General features: G+C 39.0%; 1 protein-coding gene across 1 annotated transcript; it reads right to left on the bottom strand.

Moving 5' to 3' along the window:
• Nucleotides 1-334: 334 nt before the first annotated feature.
• Nucleotides 335-14,721, bottom strand: LOC306774743 (somatostatin-like receptor.1; the record flags this gene model as incomplete). Its single annotated transcript, XM_079264902.1, has 5 exons — nt 335-550; nt 2,688-2,834; nt 7,442-7,714; nt 7,879-8,019; nt 14,146-14,721. 5 exons carry the CDS (start codon nt 14,719-14,721, stop codon nt 335-337), a joined length of 1,353 nt encoding a protein of 450 aa, XP_079121028.1.
• Between the last annotated feature and the right edge of the window lie 8,254 nt (nt 14,722-22,975).

The following is a 22,975-nucleotide window of genomic DNA, read 5'->3' as shown; positions in this document are numbered from 1 at the left end:
AATGATAATGTAACATGTTGCAAGAGTCACTTCCACAATGCAAAACAATGAAGGTATAATACATTTTAGTTTTCTGAGCAGTCACAGTGATGGCTGCAAGAAGCTGAAAGGCACTGATGTCATGGGGTGGACATACAAAATGGATCTTTGCAAAGAAAAATACTCACCTGGAATATGAATGTTTCAATGCATTGAAAATGACCCTGAATATCAAATATAGTCCAAGAAGTGTCATGACAACAGTTTTGACATTTCAATCAGCCCGTCCAACTTTTCTGCTTCTTTTCTCAGAGTTGCTCATGTTTATCCTCCTCAGCTCATCGCAGATGGAAGGCTACTGTTCTTGTGGAGCTACAGAGGCAGAAGGGGAAGGAGTAGTCAGGGCCGTGATCGTGGGAGGTTCAGGTGCAGTCGTTTCAGAGGTTACCATGGAGTTTAACATGATGAAGGTAGTTCCTGGGCAGCGGGAGGTAAGTGGACATGTAGGGGTGGAGTGGTGCAGGTCTGCTGCTGTGTGACAGGTTGGTGACCCGGGTGGGTGAGGAGAGATCTGCCGAGAGGAAAAATTGAAGGGGCAGAAAAAAGAAGAGATAAAATGAAAATGAAACCAATCGGGACAGCGTTTTAATGAAAACAAAAGAGAGTTTGAAAAGAAAAAGAAAACTGAGTTACCAATGACGTAAATTAAATGAAGTCAGGTTTTTTTATTTTGGCTTGACAAACACTAAAGCCCATAATGGTACCACAACTGTGGTTACCAGCTTAATTTTAGTTCGGGTCTTCCTCCTGCAGGCTCTGTGCATAGTCCAACAATAAATAGAAGTATGATGCTTCACGTGGCAGCTTTTAGTCCAATCAGGGGAAATTAGTCGTATGCACTCAACAGTCACCTTATTAGGCGCGTCTCACTCGTCACGAATCAAGACTTTTAGAACTTTAATTCTTCCTGGCACCAGTTCAACAACGTGTTGGAAACGTTCGTTGGGGATTTTGCTTCATATTTACATGAGAGCATCTCAAAGGTGCTGCAGATTTGTTGGCTCCACATCCAGGATGTTAATCTCTTGTTCCACCACATCCCAAAGGTGCTCATTTGGGATCTGTAACTGTGAAGGCTATTGGAAAACACTGAACTGTTGCTTGTCTACTGGGAAAAGATGTACCGTTACATACCAGTCATATCTACATATGACTGAACACTGTTCCGGTGAATCAGGTGGTAACAGTTTCAACACCCCTCCTAACATGAAGTAATCATGCCTCGGTTGATACAGAGGTTTTCTTCCAACCTGAGTTTCAGGATTTAATTTCATCGTCAATACAAGAGCTGCCATGTGATGGTTGAGAAAAAGTGTTGCATTCTGCATATAGAACGCACATACAAAGGAGGTGGGCTTTCTTAGTGTTTGTGTGAATCGGTAAATGAGAAATTCATGAGAGCACTTTGCAGAACTGAGATGAGGTTAAAGGGCAATACAGACAAAAAAGCTAGCTGAAGTGTTTGCCTTTGGAGAAAAAGGACCAGCACTGAAATCACACCTTCTGCCAGATGTAAGCTATGAATGCTCTCACTCTTGAATAGGTACTAGAAAGGTTTTTGTAACAACTTACATGCATTCAAATGGTTCAAAGTTAGGGCTGGGACATTATTGCATTAATTACTAAAAATTAATTACAGAAAGTTAACGTGAAAAACAAAGGAACACATCTAATCACAGGATGTGGAATGTTTGCCATTGCACAATTTCCTGGTACCCTAATTACACTGATGCTTAAGCAGACCTTAGTTTGGCATTCTATTTAGCAATTGGAAACTGACAAGAGGAGAGTTGGAGAAGCTCCAGGCTTTTGTTCTTCTTTTTAAGCACTAAAAGAATCTTTTTTCTAATTTAATTCATGTAGAATTTTTTTAATGGGAGCTTGTTACATTTTGGAAACTGCATTTTGTCACACTGCCACACACGTGGGAGGGGGAGTAATAGGCCACCATTACCACGTTGCAGCAGTTGACCACATATGCAGTCAGTGCACAGAAAGCATTTTCATCCCAACATTTCTGTCTTCATTTTAGCCTTCATGGAGATCATTAAGGTTCTGATCTGATCAAGATTCATTCACTGGCTCGATGAATAAAGAAACAGACATCATGCCTGACGTCTTCATCAATAATTGAATGCGAACACATCCCCCAACTGTGTGGCTTGTGGTGGAGATTTTTACGTTTGATAACCGTGACCAGTCGCTCTAATTCACCTCAAAGCTAGGACAGATTTTCTAATTGGAGACTGTGAAGCTCGTTCCTCTCCTCACTGTGTTTCTTTTAATCCTGTTTTTAATCTTTCACCTCAGCTTTCAGAATCCTTCTGATCCTTTTCCAACAAGCTTTATTAATAATAATCCCCCTTCAGTTCGCTGCTTTGACACACACATGAATTTAGACACCTGCTTGTTGATCAGTAAAAGGACGTGACTCATTGACAATGCAGAGCTTTGGTGTCTCTTCAACTGTTATTGAAGGAGACGTACAAGATTTCAGTCTCGTACGTCTCCGCTGTCCATAAATAATTATTAGTCATAAATAATGTATGTTTCTTTGGTCTCTGCTGCACCACAGAGATGAACATTTTTGTCTTTTTTTTTCATTTTTGCAAATTCTTCTCTTTTTTACAACCCCTCCAGGTACCTACCTGGCTGCTCTGGGGATCGTGGTAGACCTTGTTGCGAGGGGAGAGTAGGACATAGTCCTGTGCTGTGGTTTTCTCAGTGCGAGGGGCGCTAGGGTCGCCATCATCTACGCCATTAGCTGTGCACCTCATTCTCCTCACACACAGCACCTGCATGGCATAACAACAGTCACTGTCTGACAAGGTCAGATCCCCTCTCAGAAATAGCTATGAAGCTATAAAGGCATTTATGTCACAAAGACATTTGATAGCAAAGTAGAATTCCTTTATTGGTAATTGATATACCTCCTAAACAGGCCATCAAATTTTGATTTATTCATATATCCTCCTGAAGATGAAGATGAAGAAGATATCCTCCTGCAATCATGCTTTATTTTTCCTACTAGAATTTTGGTTGAACATCATATTTGCATATTTTATATTTAAGCTTTAAAATTTAAAATTTGATGTCTTATTGTAGAATAGTTTAATAAATACGTTATTTCAACTGATCCTTTGTGGTTTCCTTGTATAGACCTAAACTCCAGTCAAACGACACCTTTAAAAGTAGCATCGTGAGACTGGATGATTTAAATAGCCTGTTTCTGGAGAGTGTAGCATCCTGAGGTTTTATCTTATGACAGTGTTAATGATGCATATTGCAAAACAAGGGTTGAAAGCAAGAAAGTAAACTGCATTTGATTTAAATACAAGGACCAGATACGTAAACATGTGTATATTCATGACTAAATTTTGATGTATCCACAAAGACATAAATAACCTCATTCAGTGGTTTACTTGTATGCTGAATGGAATAGAGTGTATTTCTATAACACGTTTATAATCATATGTCGATTAAGTGGGTTTACACTACATGTCACATTCACCAACCACCTACACACATCATTTCTATTATTATATACTACATGCTTTCTTCTATCATTTGCATTCATACTCCAATAGACACAAAGGGAGGCAACGTGGGGTTCAGTGTCTTGGCAAAGCTACTCTTCCTCCTGAGCTACAGCTACAGAAAGATAGAGCTTTATAAAAACTCAATTACTGGAAAAACAGCATGTAAAGGCACAAAACTGATCTCCACTCCCACTTTAAGGCATGAATCAATGCACACGTAATTAGCCAAACTAAGTGGGCATGATCATGAAAGCAGCAGAAAAGAAGTAGCATGTTTTACCAAATACTAAAACTGAGACACTTATTAGTGAAGAACGAAAATCATATTACTCATTTGGTCTTCTCACATTTTATATCAAAACCAATAAAAACTGATGAATGAAAAGATCAAAGGACTCTGCTGTGTGAATAATAGAAATTATACAAGTCTAAATGAGAGAAAATCAACACAAAGGCCAGAACTGGTGACTCCTGCTGTATGTGAAATGAACAAATGTACAACTCGTACAGGAGAGAGACACTGATGTGAAGATGGATCATGTTTTGTTGGCTGTTTTCTTAAACCATAAAATATTCTGCCTTAAGTCAGAATGATCGATAAATGGTTGTTTTTCTCAGTGTTGAGGCCTTCCCCAGCTATCTTTGTGTGATAGAGATGCGTGGCAAATTTAAAGCACTCATATTTTAAAAAAAGTCTAAAATTAAAATGAACGGGAAATCTCTTTCATACAGAGAAGGTTCCGTAAAACCGTGTTTTGGAAAGCAAGTGTGCACATTCTCACCACCCATTTCTTCTAAACATGGGTTTGTATTTAGAAAAAGAAAAAGTTATAAGCATGGTTTTTGTGTTTACTTTGGTTATGCATCTGGCCCCAGGGCGGTGCAACATGCATCATCATGGGAGAAAAGAAGCAGTGCAGCAATGAGATGACCGACAGCTGTCTCAATAATGATAAGGAGGATCATTGAAAATGTTTTAAATGCTGTTTTAAATCTATTGTTCTAGTCTGTTGTGAGGGTTTAATCAAAATAAATAAATAAATAATAAAAGATAACACTACTACTACTAAAGTCAACAATACAGTACATGCTATAAGTAAGCTGTAACAAGTCTTTGCAAAGTCCTCGTGAGAGAAACTAACAGCTTAAAGGTACCAGAGTAAATCTGATGGGAATATCTTGGTTATTGAATCGTCACTTCAGTTAAAGATTCAATTGAAAAACATAAATCCAGGGATTTTCACATTAAATGGTGTTTGCTTCAGCTTACCACATGTCATATGTTGTTCATACCAAACACAGCTAAACTGATTGCCTGAAGTTACTGCGACAAACTTGAACAAATTCAACTCTTCTGCTAATCTCTGCTTTTAAGATGGTAAATCCTTAAAAGGATTTATGTGTTTGTCTTAAATTAAATTTGTCTTCAGCGTTGACACAGCCTCTGGATCCTTGTGCTTTAATTTGGAACACCTGCTAACAGCATAAAAATGTTAACAGCAAGTTTTTCACTCCCCAAGTTGTCCTTCATGCTTATTATATTAAATAATCCATCATGCAAAGAGGGAATAGGCCCAGTCATACAGATGTTGAGTGTTCCACCTACAGCCCATAATAACCATGAAGGAGACTTCAGGTGGAAATGGCTTCATTTGCTGATTTAGAGTATTTTGACAAAGATTTCACCCTCAAATATAAGTTCATTAGGAAAAAATATTCTGCAAAATGACTGTAGACTGGACGATACTGGACTAGACAGACAGACAGATAGATAGACGGATAGACAGACAGATACAGATACTTTATTAATTTCCCCAGAGAATTTCAAATTTCCACCAGCATGACAAAATACAAAATAGAATAGAATAGAATAGAATAGAATAGAATAGAATAGAATAGAATAGAATAGAATAGAATAGAATAGAATAGATTTCTCTCTATATTCATCTGATGTTACAACACCAGTTGTGCTAAACAGTGTTATTGACTGAAAAGCATTTGACATCTAGTGGAACATTTTAACCATTATACCCATTCTGGATTCCTTTCTGTAGCTGATGGAAAGCTGCTGCTGCACAACTGCTGCACAAAATAACACAAATGACTTGTGATTGAAATATGGTCCTTTTTCAGAAGGTGAAACACAGTTTGGGCTGAAAGATTCTTCATCTTAACTTGTCTGCAAATAATATCTGTCACTCATCACTTTCACAGGACATAAATGTGGGAGGAAAGGGAGATTTAAAAGACAAACTACTGCTGTGAGGAGACGCTGACTCCACTGCACACAGCTGCAAAGAGCACAAATGGTCACAACTATGTAAAATGACTAGAAATGGGGCTTATATTGCACTATGCGAAATGAAGAAAAATTTCTTTTGGGAAAAGTTCTGAAACGATTGTGAAGTTTAAGTTACGATGCACTTGAGGAGGTACAGTTTATGTCTAAAGATATTTGTGCCTTCTTTATTGATGTTTAAAAGTCAGAGTAGGTTTTGAGCAACAAAAATCCATCACAGTTTTACAACATTGCTACCTAACTGTTTTGACAAACTAGACACAAAGAGGAGAATAAAATGTTATCAGGGAATTGTGCAGGCAGTCTCGCTCTTTGGGATTAGTTATGTGTTTGATTTTATCTGAGAAACTTCAGCATACTTCTATTTTTGCATGATTTTTAATCTTTTAATTACATTGTATATTCAAGACAATAGACTGTGAAAAATACTGTAAAAAAAACTGTTGATAAAAGTAAGTATCAGTTATTCAGAGCTCAAAGTGGGTAAAAATGGGCTTTGAGTGGTATGCTTGGAGACAATGTCATGCTGAAAGGTAAAACTGTCCCCATTTCCGTCCTCCCAACGACAAAAGGCCTTTACACACTTTGAATGTTTATTTTAAATAATTCACAAGCGATATTTTTATTGGATCAGTGTAAAGTCGATAGGAACGTTCACATCAGTAACGAAATTCCGTCCGGCGATTGTGCAAGTTTATTCTTTTGGACTGAGATCAATATTTTTTTAATATCCACATCCGATAGATATATAATTGACCAATCAGAGAAGGCATGCTGACTGATGAATCACCGGTTACAAACTATACAAATGTCACTTTGTCACTACTATTTCATTCGAACTTTGTACCACCATGGTCAAGCGTCTTTATTATTTCTCTCTGCCTCTTAAAGCAATGAGCTATCTGCTCGAACTGTTCCACTGACATCTTAAAGTCCATCCTGAAGTGGCCGTGGGCCCGCTCCAGTTCCCATATTAAATCATAAAACTCCTCAAGTCATCATCACCAAATAATCCGTAATTGTGTGTCATTTATTTGCATCGGCCCGGGTGTGTAAAGGCCTTAAAATGGATGTTTCTAAAGAATCTGGTATATCAGTCACTGTCTCGTGTCTCTTTCATTCTGAGCATTTCCTAAAGCTAGTTTATCGTAAAACATCCCCAAAGCATAATGCTGCCACTACCATGCTTCGTCCCAAGGGTTAGGTTCCTGTCAGTCCCTGACCTGAGGACCTTCTTCCATATGTTTGAGGAGTCTTCCCAATAGGTTTGATATATTTGATCATGGGTTTACTATCATTTTAAGAAATAGCTTTTTTCTGTCCAGCCTTTTTCATCTTTATGTTACTTCCAATTATGATCATTTTTACCAGCCCAAGAGTTTTGGTGTTTTGCCTTTCTTGGCCAAAATTCTGCACACTATTCAAAAAATGGTAATATAGTTGCGAAATAATAATAAAACATAAATAACATAAAATAGTTGCAAACTCAGCTTTCTTTTTTCCATTCTTCTGTTTTCATGGAACATTTAAATAGATATTTCATACAAAATTGAAATCAACTAACCTTTCTGAAGCTCTGTTTAAAGTTGTCTGACAGGAAGCCGTAGAGCAGTGGGTTTGCACAGGAGTTGACGTAGGACAGGATGACAGCAAAGAAGTAGATCCCAGCAGTTGTGCTTGACTCGGGAATGATGACCACCAGGTTGACCATGTTGATGATGAAGAACGGTAGCCAGCAGAGCACAAACACCACTACAATCACAACCACCATCCGTGTCACCTTGCGCTCTGATCTGCGACGTTTGGTGAAGCCCACCCTCGCTCCCGAGGACTTTACCTGCATGAAAATCATTCTATCATTATGATGATGAAGAAAAAGGATTATGAAACATGATGAGCTTGATGAAAACAATTACACTGATTGAGATTGAGGTATAAATTTATTCATGAACTGTTTGTTAAAAATAATCTGTCTCAGTTCCTCATGCACACCACACTTACCTTGACAACGATGAGCAGGTAACAAAGGCAAATGATGAGCAGCGGCCCGAAGAAGCCCACTGTGGCAGTGTAGATAATAAAGGCTGTTGACCACAAGTCCTTTGGCTCTGGCCAAATCATGTTGCAAGAATTAAATGTGTCCTGAAAGCAATTATTAAACATTTAATCAAAGGTTAAAAAACAAAAAGAAAGAAAAAAAAAGCTCGATTAAAGTTTAAGCATGATCTGCTTATAAGACATTGGACCAAGGAAGTAAAGAGACAAAGAAGCAGAGAAATTGTGATTTAATCTTTTTTATACACTTTTATTTTATAACAGCTGCTGTGAGGTGTGTGGAGGCAGAGGATTTTAGGAGACACAATTTGAAACGTTAAAGGCATTTTTCTAACTATTAGCTCTGCGCTACAATGCCGGCCTGCGCTCTATTGAAGACATGTTGTCAGGATTTAACTCTCCCTCTAAATTTTCTTATTTGTGACAGCTCTTAAGCGCTTTGCTGCTTTGCATTTATTTTTATCCTTATATAACCTCTTTTAAATTGAATTGACCACAGCTTAGCTTAACAATTTTATATCGCCATTCTAGTCCTGCATGTCAAACAAATTAAGGAAAGTGTCTCTTTTTTTTAATTTAGTATATAAGTATTAATTACTTTTTAGGAAGGATCTCTGCTGTAGTAGAAACAAGTTGTGAGCAGAATAACATGTTTTAATGTGACATTGATTAGTAAATAGGTACTTATGTGCAATTTCCTGTGGCTGTTCATGGCCATATTTCTAAATATCATTAAATGCAGCCTTGACTCAAAATAAAAAAAAAAAACAAAAACTGACATACAGTATCATTATCAGGTAATACAACCATGTACCAGAGTGTCTAATGGCTATGTTGCTCTAATGTGCAAAGATAGAGTTTGTCAAAGTCCAAAAGCAGTAAAAACAACAAAGTTTTTCAAGTTCTAGTTATGATGGCATCTTCAAATCACAGCAGTATTACATAAAAAATTTAATGAAAATAACACACAGGCTAGGTGTAGTGAAATTAATGTTTTCAAATGGTTTGCAAACATTAAAGCAACAAGGTACACGTTTCTTACCTTAAAACTCTGCTTCTGACTCATTTTGATGCCACACTGATATTCATCGTACACATTTCTCAAGCCAGTTTAGCTATTTATTTACATTTTGTACAAAGTAAAATTGTCCCAAATACACTGCCTGCCTCAAGTTTCCACCTTGATTTATTGTATTGGATAACTGCTGCAGGGTGATTATCTTCAGCTGCAACAGGTTTTTTTTTTTTTAACCCCAAATGATGCTGAATTTAAGTTTCTCCAACAGGCATGTGGAGAGATACATCCTGTGGTCATGGAGAAGAAGATGTCTAATCATTGACTGTAATGAGTTACCCTGAGGATCCGTAATTCAGCCACACACAGGGAGTTCTGGACAAATGACCAGTTTATTGGTGAAGGAGTATGAACAGAAGATCAGTCCGGGGGAGTGGTCTGCAGAAGAAACCAGGCAACAGCTGGGAGGTAAACAGGATGGCAAAATACTCATCCAGGCAAAGACAAGGCTCAGAGATCCAAAGACAGGCAGGGTCGGTAACCAGAAGATCCGAAAGGTAGCGGTATCCGTCGAGGGCGAGGCAAGGAGGGTAATCCAGGGGCATGAAGCAGAGGGTCGGCAACTGAGGAACAATCCGTAGAACGCTGGAACAAAACTAGACATAGGTCTGATTATTATCTGGCAGAAAAGGACAGATTGGAGGGAGCTTAAGTAGGCAGTGAGAGAAAAGGAAACCAGGTGAACTGAATGAGGTAGCAGAGGCAATTAGGAAGCCAGCAGGTGGATCGAGTAATCAATGATGAGCGCCAGGAGATCAGGGTGGCAAAAACATGACAATTGGCATGCATCAAGCAGAGAGAACATGTAAATGGATGAAGAAATGGCTAAAACATAACTGGCCAACACATTAACTGTAAGGATAGTAATGGATCCAGTATGTTTCAGGAGGAAATGTGGTCAGAAGAATCTCTTATTTTAACTAGAAAAGCACTCAGAGAGCGCAAAACTCCGCCAAGCACAATGTTAAAGAATCCTTTAAGATATTACTGGATCCTAACCATGATCTTGATCACCACCAAAATTTAACCAGTTCTTCCTTTTCACATTTCCAACAACTCCTTAAAATTTCATGAAAATCCGTCCATAACGTTTTGAGTTTTGTTGAAGACAAACAGACAAACAAACAAACAGATAAAGGCTGGTGAAAATGTCAAAGTGGGAGATTTTACCTGCAGTTTTAACCCTTGATCATCTATGGTTTTACATGACTTCTGAGAAGTTGCATGATTTTGACTTTTTAATACTGGTGTGGGTTTTATGTTTTTATTATGTGAAACTTACTTGATTTTAGTCTTGGGTATGTTTTAGTTGCATGATTGTAAAAAAAACTGGTGATGATTAAGCACAGCTGATCCCAGTTGGAGCACCACACCTCCCTGTGTTTATGTTGGATAAAAACTAATGAGAAGCCTCCTTAAAAGGACGAGGTGGAGAGAAGGGAGGGGGAGTCACGGCAAAGGGAGCAGGACAGAGCAAGGAGACAGAGCTGCAGCGCTGGTGGGACCAAGTGTGTTGAAGGAGACTATTCTACAGACTACAGGCGGGGGGCCAGAGAGGGTTCAGAGCTGACCCTGGCCAGGAGGAAATTAATGCAACGCCTGCTAATAGCTAAGTGAAGGAATGTGGAAAAGCTTGTGTGCACACCAAGAGTGCAACTATTTTTCTTCTCCCCTTTAAGACCATCCTATCTGAGCTACACTGTTCTTTTTCTCCCCACGGTGATGTGCAGCCCCAGACCCTGTCTCTTGGTTTCATCTGGATCTCCTCCCTGGGGAAACTGAATACTGACCAGGATTCCCAGCAACAAACAGGCTCCCAAGCCACGAACAGTTTTTTTTTTTTTTCCTTCTTTTTTTTTAGATTGTAACCTCTGCTCGATTTGGGGTAGAGGGTTTTTTTTCTTTCTTTAAACCAACCATTTTTCTACTTTTTAGTTTCTGTTTTTTTTGTTTTGTTTTATTTTGTTTTTTTAAAGGGGACTAAAACAATTTTATTGTAACTAAAATAGCACACTGCCTGGCTAACACTTTTTTTTTTTTTTTAATTTTTTTTATAGATCAGTGCTTTTTTGCTTTTTTTAAAAAAAATTTTTATAGATCAGTGGAACTCTGTGACAAAAACATAACCTCTTTGGCGGAGGTAACGCTGAAACATTTGGTGAAATCAAAATCAAAGAAAAACAGCAGTAGAACTTGGGCTATATAACTGAAGAACATTTCATGAAGCAAAAATGAGGGAACTAAAGGGATTCTTACTGAACTGCTGTGTAGCAATAAGAAAACCACTAATCTGTCATGGTTCACATTTCTGCCTGTCCGGGATGACTTGTTCGGTGATCGGCTTCGTTCAGCCCACCTGGGCTTTCCCAGTTGCTTTCTGTCTCACCTGTGTAACACATGGCTGAAGCCCTCTCCAGTCTGCTTTTCTGCCAGATTATCAGCCGCCTCGGGCCAGTTGAGGTCCAGTATTTCTTCCATTACAGATCTTCTCTGCACTGTGATTATCTGGACAATGACCCCCAGTTCTGATCCATTACCACCGCTTCTCTCCTATAACCATTTCCTGTTATAGTGACCAAACATCTGGATTTTAAATTGATCCCCTAACTGAGTTTTTTCAGATCCCAGATTGGAGCAGTTCTGAATTACAGCACCTCCCCATGTGATCTGGCTGGTTTCCCGCAGTTTGTTTGGCAACCCCCATCCTCACTCAGTCCTGTTGCTGCAGTTGGTCAGGTTTAGGTTCCTCATTATGTGTCCAAAGGAGATCAGCTGACATGCTGAATGAGCAGCTTATTCCATCTTTCCTGATGGCATGAAAATACTGTATTCCAAGATGATTATCGATATGCGATCTTTGTGAAAAATTAATGCAACACTAGATGGAAATAAATCCTGTGAAACTACAGGAACTTGTTCAAACAAAGCCACAATGAAAGCTGCTGGAATCAAAGATGAAGGCTGTCCGGTAAATACTTGGGTGGATTTCGTTTCATTTTTATTCATTGCAGGAACTATTTGAGGGGCCAGTGAACAATGTTAATATTCAAAATGGTTTATAAAGAGGTGGACAGTGTTCCACACAGTTTACTTTCAGACTGGAAAACCAAAACTAAATTCCTTCTGGGCATAAAATTTTTGACTTATCACTTTTGAACTCTCCTTTCAGTCTTTATTTACATGTCACATAAAAGAAATAAACTAAATGAAGAAGGATTTGAAAATAAAATGTATAGTAAAACCTAAATATTAATAAACACGTGGTTACAGGTTGCATGCACTGTCATGCAGCAGAATTGCATGGTAATAGAAATATTCATTATCATAACTGCTTAGTCTGATTAAGGTTCGCAGGAAAGCTGGATCCTATCCCAGCAGTCTTTGGGCGAAAGGCAGGGTACACCCTGGACAGCTCACCAGTCCATCGCAGGGCGTAATGGAAATATATTTTCAAATAAATTTATATTTTTTTAGCTTGGAAACTGACACACAAGAAGCTTAGAGGCAATTTAAGACCAAACAGCTAATAAAAGGTAAGCTGCCATTGTTAGGACCTGAGTATATTTACCAGTATAGAGACAACACACACTTAAGTGATGACAGTTAAATCTTGTAAGACGTGTGTTGTAAAAAACGGCTCTGTCTACTGTCTCAGTAAAACTTGTTGTAGCAGACTGTTGTAATTTATAAACACACACACACACATTTACTCATTGATGCAAGCGGCAGCAGATTAAATATGCATGCCTACAATTAAACACCTTGGCAGGCTTCTGCTGTAGCGTGCATTAAGGTGTGAATTTACCATTAACAGCAGATGCCATCGGATATGCACGCTAGATGATGAGAACAGAGAGTGAAGGGGTGGCAGTGGAGTAAAACATGGCTTTGATTCCTATGTGAAACCATGGGGTTTTTCCACTTTGGTTTACCCCAGAGAGAGCATTTCTACTCCAGTGAGTCCAGCAGCAGAACGTGACTGAGAGCAATACACTTGTCCAAGGAGGCTTTGCTGTATGAACTGGAGAAATTGGGAATTTACCTTTTTGAACTATACATCACTGCACCTCCTGCTTGACTCTTTAGCTAAAGCGAGCTTTAGCTAAATTCGAGCTTCCAACTCAAAATTTGCAATTTTTTTTTTCTTCCGGATCTCCTCCCTGTCTGACCAGCTGCCTGCTGTCATTTTCCCAAACAAAAAACTAACACATCACACAGACACACTTGTGTTCGATTAAAAACAGCAGCAGAACCTGTTGCTACACCTTTTAATCAAAACTTTAAAGTGTAAAAACGTCATACAACTGACAAAAAAAAAAGCACAGCAAACAGAAACATCAATAGCATAGAAAATATGCCAGGTGCTGGATCCACTACATCCTACTTCATCTGCCAGTCACTCTAATATGAAAGCAGCATCTATGTTAGCTACAAGCTTAGTGGCACAGCAATGTAAGATTTAGCGTGTTCCTACCTTTGTACTAAAATAATGCTAATTTCATTGGACTGGTATTCATCCAATCTCAATAACATCAAAACCAGGATAATAAACCATCAGACTCATAAATCATGTGGTTTTACTGTGGTTTTATTGGGAAAAATAGGTTACAGTTGTTGCTGCTTTAGTACATGGGACAATATTTACTGGGTTTATGAGAGACTCTAATATGTCCAAATATGTTTGAAACTTAAACATGTTTTTCTCATTTTTGTATTCTCATTTCAACCTCTAAATTCTGGTAGTTATTTGAAAAAGCATTAATTATAATATTAATAATTTGCATAATTTTTGGTCCTCTACATGCAGAAAAAAGCTACAAACTGCCGTGCTCCTTTTCCTGCAACTCTGTCGGTCCAGATGGATTTTGGCACTTATTATAGTGGAAAGCAACAAAACATTTGTCAGTTTAAACTAATGTTCAGTGCTGCTATAAAACGCTGTTAGGGGTGCCCAAGTCCAGTCCTCAAAGACTATCCTGCAACTTTTAGATGCCTCACTTCTCCAGACATCTGAATCAAATGGCTGAATTACCTCATGCACGCACATGCGCAGCCCTGGTCTAAGTTAAGCGAGGCCTGCTGGCATCATCTGAGAATGATGTTTGGTATTTTTCCCGGCAAAAGGCTGAAATACATACCTGCACATCGGAGAAGATGACCACTGGCAGAACCACAACAAAGGACACGGCCCACACCGCTGCGCTCACCACCTTGGCCACGCGAGGGTGTCTCCATTTGGTGCTGCGAATCGGGTGCACCACAGCCAGGTAACGATCCATGGACATGACGGTAAGGCAGAAGATAGATGTGAACTGGTTCATGGAGTCTGCGGTCATGACGACGCGACAGAGAAAGGAACCAAATGGCCAATAGGAGAGAACATTCTGCGTGGTGAGGAAGGGGAGTCCGATTATGTAGAGCTCATCGGCCACTGCAAGGTTCAGGATGTAGATGTTGGTGACAGTCTTCATTTTGGCATAACGCAGCACCACATAGATGGCCAACGTGTTGCCAGTCAGACCCACCACGAAGACTGTGAAGGAGATGACAGCTGTCATCAGAGTGCTGCTGCCCTGAAAGGGGACACTCTGCGCGGACACGTTGGAGGAGATGTTAAACAAGTGGGGGTAGGAATAAAGGAAGGGCGAGGCTGTGGCTCCAGAGGAGTTCACGTCTGAAGAGAAGGGATACCAGGTCTGGTCCAGGGACTCCATTGTATATAATAATTGTAACAAATACCTTTCCTACGCGTGCGTTTAGAACAAAAGCAGAATCAGAGGCCACCACACTATAAAGTAACAGAATGAAACAAAAGGAAGCAGTTCAGTGTAAATGGCTCTGTTTCAACTGCCTGTTTATGCGTAAAACATAAAAAAAAAAAACCAACCAAAACATCTACGTTTGGAACATAGGAGAACTTGGTGAATTAGGAGGAAGCGTCCCGGCATCCGTTATGAGGAGCCAGCTCCAAAAAGGAAACTTTTCACACCCAATTAATCCCACATTCAAGCACAAGTTGTTTTGCGTGGAGCGGTCAGCTGAGTAATTAGATCCCACAAGCTGCTGTCACCGGGTTGGTGATATATGTTGTTCTTGTCAGCTCTCCGGTATCTTTGTCTTTTTAAAAGCGCTGATTTTTTTTTTACCTGTTATTATCCGACACTGCAAACACAACATAACTTGTGAAGTAGCCTGTGTCGTGCGTCAAGCAGCAGTGACGCTGGGAAAGATGCCACCGCCTTTACGCACTCTAAAAAAAAGCTTGACTTCACTTTCTGTACTTATGCATTTTGAACCATGAAGGCGATGACTGTGTCAGAAATATCTGTCTTCTGTCCGGTATGTCTTGTAACGACTGAAGAGCGACTTTGCAAAATACAATTCAAGATGAGACTTACTTTGACGAGAGGATGAAAAGTCCAATTCTCTCTATAATCAGATGAACAGAAGTATATTCCCCCGAAAAAAGCTCCGTGTTTGACATTAAAAGTCCAATATTGATGGGAAAAGGTGCAGGAGGTCGTTCGCTGTCCGTGGTGCTGAGCAGCGCGCGTGTCAGCAGCTGCTCCGCTGCCTCTCCTTCAACTTTGTGCCCACACAGCTCTTCTGCTTCCTTGATATGATGTGTTGGGAGGTAGGAGGAGAGAGACACACAGAGGCAAATATTAAGTTGTCTCCACTGCAACCATCAGAGGCTGTTTCAGAGGCAAAAACCTGTCGCCCTGTCTGAACTGCTCCACCACAGCTGTTCCAGTTTGGGCGATTATGTTTTTTTTCTTCTTCTTTCTTTTCATTTTCAAAACCACACAACATAAACGAAGGTATTAAATGATAGAAGAAGTCTGCCTTCTAGTTTTTTCTACTTAAAGCACTGCGGCAGGCTAATAAACTGGCATTAATGATGCAGTGTGTGCTATTTACATATTTATTACATATGTATATGGAAGGTTGGGTTGGTGTTGTAATCACTCGTGTAATACATTTGATTACACAAACATTCAAATGTGATCTTTTTAAACCATTTTCAAACTTGAAATAAATACACATGTGCTTGCATCATTAATGTTTAAAGTTGAATGTGCTAACTAAATAATTTTGATAACACATGTTAGGGGGGCGGGGGGGGGGGGGGGGGGCGGATCATCTTTCGCTTTTAGTGAGCATTTGGGGTGAATAATACAGTAAAACATGCTTTGCAATAGAACTGATTAAATCCTCCTTGCAGAATATTGTGCAAACATTTGTATATTAATTGTATAATAGTTCAATACCCCCGTAATGTAATAGTAATTTCCAAATAACCACTCGTAATAAAACCTTCTGAGAAGAAGAGTTATTAAAGAAATCCCCTGGAAGGGAAATGGTGAGTCGCATTTTTCCACTCTGGAAGATATGAGTTTATAAGTAACGTCTTTATTGAAAATGTTTATATGTTGTGTTAATTATAGACAGGAGTATTTCAGTCACCACACAAAGGTTTCCACCAAGCAGCAATTAGACATACTTATTTATGGTTTCAGTCTACAGATGAAGTCTTTGCAGACACCAAAAAATGAGTAATCTAATGTTCTTTTGAGTTGTGTGTGTTTTTCTTTTTACATTTGTAATGGGGTTTTGATGGTCAAGAGATTATAAAAAGGCCAAGAGTTAAATAAGGGAGATGTACACACCTGCCATGGCAGCTTGTTTGAAACTGACTACTTGCTGATCAAATAATCAGCATCTTGTTAGTGATAGCTCTGATTGTGATAAATGCTGCCCCCTCCACCCTTGTTTTTCACCATTTACCTCAACACACACAGATGATGTTGACAGGAGAAGGTCTGTTTTGTCAGAAACTGTGGGGAGACTGTAACAAGGTCAGGTATCAAAGTGATCTTTCAGAGCAGAGAAAGACAAAGTATTCATTGTAATGTAATTACACACAAACACAAACACTCGCACTAATCCAAACTGTGATATACACCTAACAGTAGATGAAAAGGTAAATCTCAGTATCCAGCGGGCTGCTTCTAGAGAAGAGTGTGATAGAAATGCATATATAACACAGTGACATTTCACTGCAGCAGAAATAATCTGTTCCTCAAATCTTAAGCTTTACATTAAAATAACTCAAATGTGCTCAGTTTTGTTCCTGAATACGCAACAGAGTGTGCACAACAACTGCTTTGTTAGGAAATCGGAATACTGCAAAAAAAAAAAAATTAAAAAAAAAAAGAAGCTTTTTTCATATAGCTGTAAATCCATGTCATTTCACAATAAATACAGAAGATAAAGTACATGTGAACATATGCCTTTGCAATAGATTAGATGTTTTTGTTAACATGAAATGAGATTTTCAGCAGCACTGTGACTCAGAAACAGTTTAAAAGCCTTTGATATGACTCAAATTTAAGAGAGCATGCAAGAATTTTCAGTCCTTAGTAACAATAAATTATAAAATGCACTGATCTAAAAGAAAAAACAAAAGAACTAAAGGGTGAAGGTTGACTACTTTTTGGAGCGTCATAACAACATACACAATAATCTATATTGTTTTGTTTGGCATCTTTAAAAATTTGCTTAATGTATCCATGATGACCTTGAAGAAGCAGTTGTTGCTGCCTATCGATCTGGGGAGGGTTGTGAAGTTTGTTTGTTTTTTTTTTAATTACTTGGAGTCCATCAATCTGCACAGAGAAAGATTATTCACAGGACGACAACAACACAACCCAAACACAGCAAACCAACAATACAATGACTGAAAAGAGAAATGTTTTATTCTGCAATCTTCTGGCAGAAACTTTTATCCAAAGTGAAAAGTCATCAATTACCCATTAACCAGCAAATAACCTAGCACGCATGTCTTGTGGGAGGGAGGAAGCCAGAATACCCAGAGAGAACCTACACATACACAGAAAGAACATGCATACTCCCTACAGGAAGGCCACTGTTAAAACCTCCCAGCCGCAGCTTGAACTTGCGACCTTCATGCTGTGAGGTTCCAATGCTGACCACCATACCACCCTGTTAGAAAATAAATCAGACGTTAGAATGGCCTAATCAATGTCTAGATTTTATCCTGATTGAAAAATCTTCTGGAAAGCTTTAGAGAGCTGATCATAAACAAACCAATGAATGCTGTAAAGAAGAGTGGGACAAAACTCCTCCATGGTGATGTGAGTGACTGATAATACAGAAAGTACAAAATGCTGTGTAAAAATTCTTGAAATTGTTTCCATGAATGATTCAGCTTGAGAATGGCCAAATTAGATCATTATAACCTGTGTATTTATGTTCTATTATGTCATATATTTATTTAGTCTTTGGTCAGTAGTAGTGCATTGTACAACTTATGTCCTCTGAAATGGTTAATTTGAGAATATTCTATTGTCATTCATGAATATGCAAGAAAAAGGCTTGTAAATAGGTGTGCACAGTAGTGACCACTGTGCATGAAAGGGTTAAGTCCAGAAAAGTTAACCCTTACAAGGGTGAGCAACTCTGGTCCCTGAAGGCTGCTGTCCTGCAAGTGTTAGGAGTTTCCCCGCTGAAACACACCTGATTTATTCAATGGGTAATTAGAGGACTTGTGCAGTTTCACGTCAAGCTTTGCACAAGTCTGCTCATTAAGTCTAATGTTTGTCAGGTGAAACTCAACACCTGCATGATTGCAGCCCTTACAGGGACTCTATGATGCTATTTCCAGGTTTCTGAGCTTTCTACAGTGTCATAGTGTTGAATCCTCATCAGACATATGAGCAGCGGCATTTCTTATCATCTAAACGCATGTTCAAGTTTTCCAGCACTCTACATTTGGTTTCCATGGTGATGGAAATTATTGGTTTTAGAGAGTTTTTTCTCCTTCGAAATTTCAGTAACGTCTAGGGGAAGAGACTGAGTGATTGGTCATCTTCTCAAGGTTGTGCACGTTCACGAGAAGAAAGTTACATCCACTTTCACTGCTCAGTATAACTACTCCGAGCAGCTGACCAATCAGATGCAGCCTGCAGGCAGGACATAGAGCAAAGCTGTCTCTGTTTGCTTGTTTCTGGCAGAGGCTGATCTGAGAGGATCAATACAAAATGAATGAAGATGTTTGTGAAAAATGCTTGATTATTTCTTGCCCTTCTGGACTTGCATATTAAAATAAATTAGACTGAAATGTCGTAATAGAGCCACTTTAAAGACAGGAGTTGCCCAACTCTGCCTCTGCCACCTGGGCACAGCAAGGGGCAGTTATCCATATAAGCTTCTTCAATTGGCCATAAGTTGTTTGATGTCATTCATGACCCTGGCTCTGAAAATGACGGTTGACACAGAAATGAGATGATGAAAAAGACATTTGAGGGAGAAACATAGAAATGAAGCTTGCAGACAAAGAAAAATATTAGAGGAAAAGAATTTCTAAGGAAATATCCTTATGGTGAGCAGCTGCTATTCCATGAATTCACATATTATTAAGCAGATGTGCAAGCTTTGTCCATGACTTCATCAAAGTTGACACCTGTGTGTGGATCTAATTCGTTCTCTATTCACTGGAGCAACAGATGAGGATGTATTAGTTCATTCATTTGCTTTAAGTCATCCACCTTCTTTTGCAGGATTTGTCATAAGGACGTCTTAAAAAGATTCAACTCCTGTGTGAAACTTGAAAAATGGAAAATGTTTTTGAGTTTGCAGCACATTACTTTGTTCAGTCTGACATCAAATGCTTTGCTCCAGTTTAAAGCTTGATAGATTTTACAGCGCTTTTCCCTGTGTTTTTAATGTAATTAGTTTTAATATATAATAGTAGAGGTAAACAAGCCAAGGTGTGGAAGAACTAGAATGTTTTCATACTGAAATGCTCATTGGATTTCTAGACAAGTGTATTGCAGTCCTCTGACCTAAGCAGAATCAATGATCTGTGAAGAGACCTCAGAAGAGCACACCACAAAGCAAATCAGCTTAAGAACAGCATAGAAGTGGGGGCTTTTAGCCGGAAGAAAATGAAAATCTCACAACAAAGAACTGGGAGACAGAAATCAAAACAAATTCAAGCTTTGATGTTTTTCAAATGGTTCTTACAAAGGACTGACAGTGCAGCAAGGCCACACTTTGACTCCTAATCAGGACCAGTAAGGAAATATAGAAAATGCTAATTCAGTTGTTAAACTTACAGACTTTAATTTAGTTCCAACTAAGGTTGTAATACGTTTTTAAAAGTAACACTTAAACATGCATTATTGTAATTGTGACAGCAGATTTTGTTGTTGTATTTATAGCACCACTACTTAAAGTTGGCAGATTTTGGCATTTTGGCACATCCTGTCTCTTCTCTGAGCTCTCTCCAGCCAGTAAAAGTCAGTCTGATGTTCAACTCTTGTTTCTTGCTCTGTCCCTTTTTCTCTATCTTTCCTTTCCATCCTCTAATATTGTCCTCTTGGGTTTCTCTGCTCAAGTGTGGATATACAGTTGCTGGGATGTGGTGCTATAAAGTAAAACAGCTGTTAAGCTGCAACACACAGTTAAGTGAAGTTTCTCAGCTTCAGATGCGACAGACCAATGACAAAAGTGCATATTGAATATAAGTGTGACATTAAAAAAAAAAATTAATGGCACAGAAAGTTTTGAAGTACAGTATGTGTCAAAATCAAAGGTCAATGACAGAAAAATAGAACATATGTTTTCAAAGTGTTTTTTTCTTTGGTACAGAATCATTTTATTAAAATAATTAATGTTTATATTCTCTTAGAATGACCTTTCTGCTACATGTGGATCCTCACATTGACATGTCGAGGCTGCATCAACCGCCTCAGCTCAAAGCTGCAACATGTCAATGCATCCACCATCTTGATTCTGGCAAGAAACCTCATTAAATGAGTACAAATGAGTGGTTAATTAATTTAAACTGGATTAAATATAACATGTCTGTAAAACTTTCAGTGAATTGAGTTTTAATATACGAGTTATGTTGAATAAAGTTTGAAACTGCAAGGTGATTGCTAATCATTAACAGATTGTTGACACTGATTAGATTGTTTATGGGGATTAAAGTTGTCTACGTTTAATTCAAAATGGGTCAGGAAAGTTATTGTCAGAGGGAAAGATAAAACCCCTCTGTCAGAAGTAGATGCGGTAGATTTAACACAATAGATATTGTTTATAATTCTCTGTTTTTAAACATGCCTCTATATAAAGCAATAGTGTCAGTTAAAGCATCTGTAGGTATCTATTTGATCATCATAAAGCTAAAAAGTAAAATGTCACAGAATATAGATTTTATGTTGTGTTTTAAAACCTGTCATTTTGAAACATCAACCAAAGATTAGCACACAATCACTGCTTATTTAACACACACACACACACACACACACACACACACAGACACATACACGCATACACGTTAGCAGTAGTACTAATAGTACTGCCTGTAGACCTGTTCTGGGATCATTTGGAAGCTGTCAAATTATGTCTGAAGTAGCACTAAAGGCTCTTGCATATAATCAAACATAACAATAATAAGGCTAAAATAATAATAAGGCTAGAGTAACATGATTAGCAGGTACCTGATTTTTTTTTAAAAGAAGAGGCCAACAAAACTGTCATTTCTTCTTCGTATAATCATGTTAAATGAATGTTACAATTTGTTCAGCCCCGAATGCAGAATATCCAGGGATTTCTCTTCCATATGTTCCTATTACAAATGAAGAACTTACCAGGACCAATATGGCCACCCCATTGATGTACAAAGCAGGAACCAAAGCAGCATCTACATATATATATACTGTTTTTCTATGGGTCCACATACATGGCAGCTGCCACATTGTCCCACCTTTTTTCCTATGTCTCTGCATGGACAAACAGCTTGTAAGAACCCTCTGAATAAGGGGTACCGAGTTCTTGTCCTCCAGCAATGTAATCCTGCAGGTTTTAGATGTCTACCTGACCCAACTCATCTGCAGATGCCTCAAATTAAACTGCTTTTATCAGCTTGTTGACCAATTCTGCTCAAACATGTTGACCCATCAGTCTGATTCAGGTATGCTGCAACAGGAAACATCCAAAACCTGCCGAACAGCAGTTCTCAGGGTCTGACTTTTGGACTTTGAAATTTTGGAACTGCAATACTTTTTTCATACAGCACCATTTGGGATGAGTGATACCTTAAAAAGGGACATAGAAGAAGACAGTAGAAGGCTCAGATCCAAAGGCACGCTCGCCTTGTTTTATACAGTCTATACCAGGAGTGGGCTACTCTGGTCCTCAAGCGCCGCAGTCCTGTACATGTTGGGAGTTTCCTGCTCCAACTCAGCTGCTGCAAATCAGTGGGTAATTAGCAGACTAGCACAGTTGGATGTCAAGCCCTTCAGCAGTCTGCTAATCAAATCTGATGTGAGTCAGCTGTGTTGCAGCAGGGAAACTCCCTGTGGCCCTCGAGGACCGGAGTTGCCCACCCCTGGGCTATACTGAATTGATGCACCATAAGCAAATCAGATGTGATCTGAAGAAATCCTGATACAACCAATCAAGGTTTTCATTAGCTGCATCAGGTGTATTTGAGATTAAACCTAGATTGTTGCTCGTGACGCTGGACTGCATGTTAGAGATGTCTGAGTTGAGAGAATTGTCAGAAACTTTCAAAAGAGACATTAATGCTCTGCATGGACAAGAAAAAGGATAAAAGGGCCGAGGCAAAGGCATTAAATCTTCCTAAAGACTACAGTTACACACTACCTCAATGCGGCAGAAAAATGAAGCCATCAGTGGCTGCTACCAGATTCCTGAGGAGGCAGGTGGTCAAAAACCCTCGACTGACTGTAAAAGACCTGCAGCAAGGCTTGGCGGCAGCAGGCACTGAGGTTTCAGATTCCACAGTAGGTCTCCATGCCTGAACTCTAAGATGTACACCACTACTGACTCAAAAGCACAACAAAACGTGTCTCCAATTTACTAAAGACTTTATATTAATAAGTCAGAGATGTTTTTGGATGCTGCTCTGTTGTG

The sequence above is a fragment of the Telmatherina bonti genome (genome assembly GCF_933228915.1).
Source record: "Telmatherina bonti genome assembly, chromosome: 3".
In the NCBI taxonomy this organism is placed as follows: domain Eukaryota; kingdom Metazoa; phylum Chordata; class Actinopteri; order Atheriniformes; family Telmatherinidae; genus Telmatherina; species Telmatherina bonti.
This window is presented reverse-complemented; position numbering and strand designations above follow the sequence as displayed.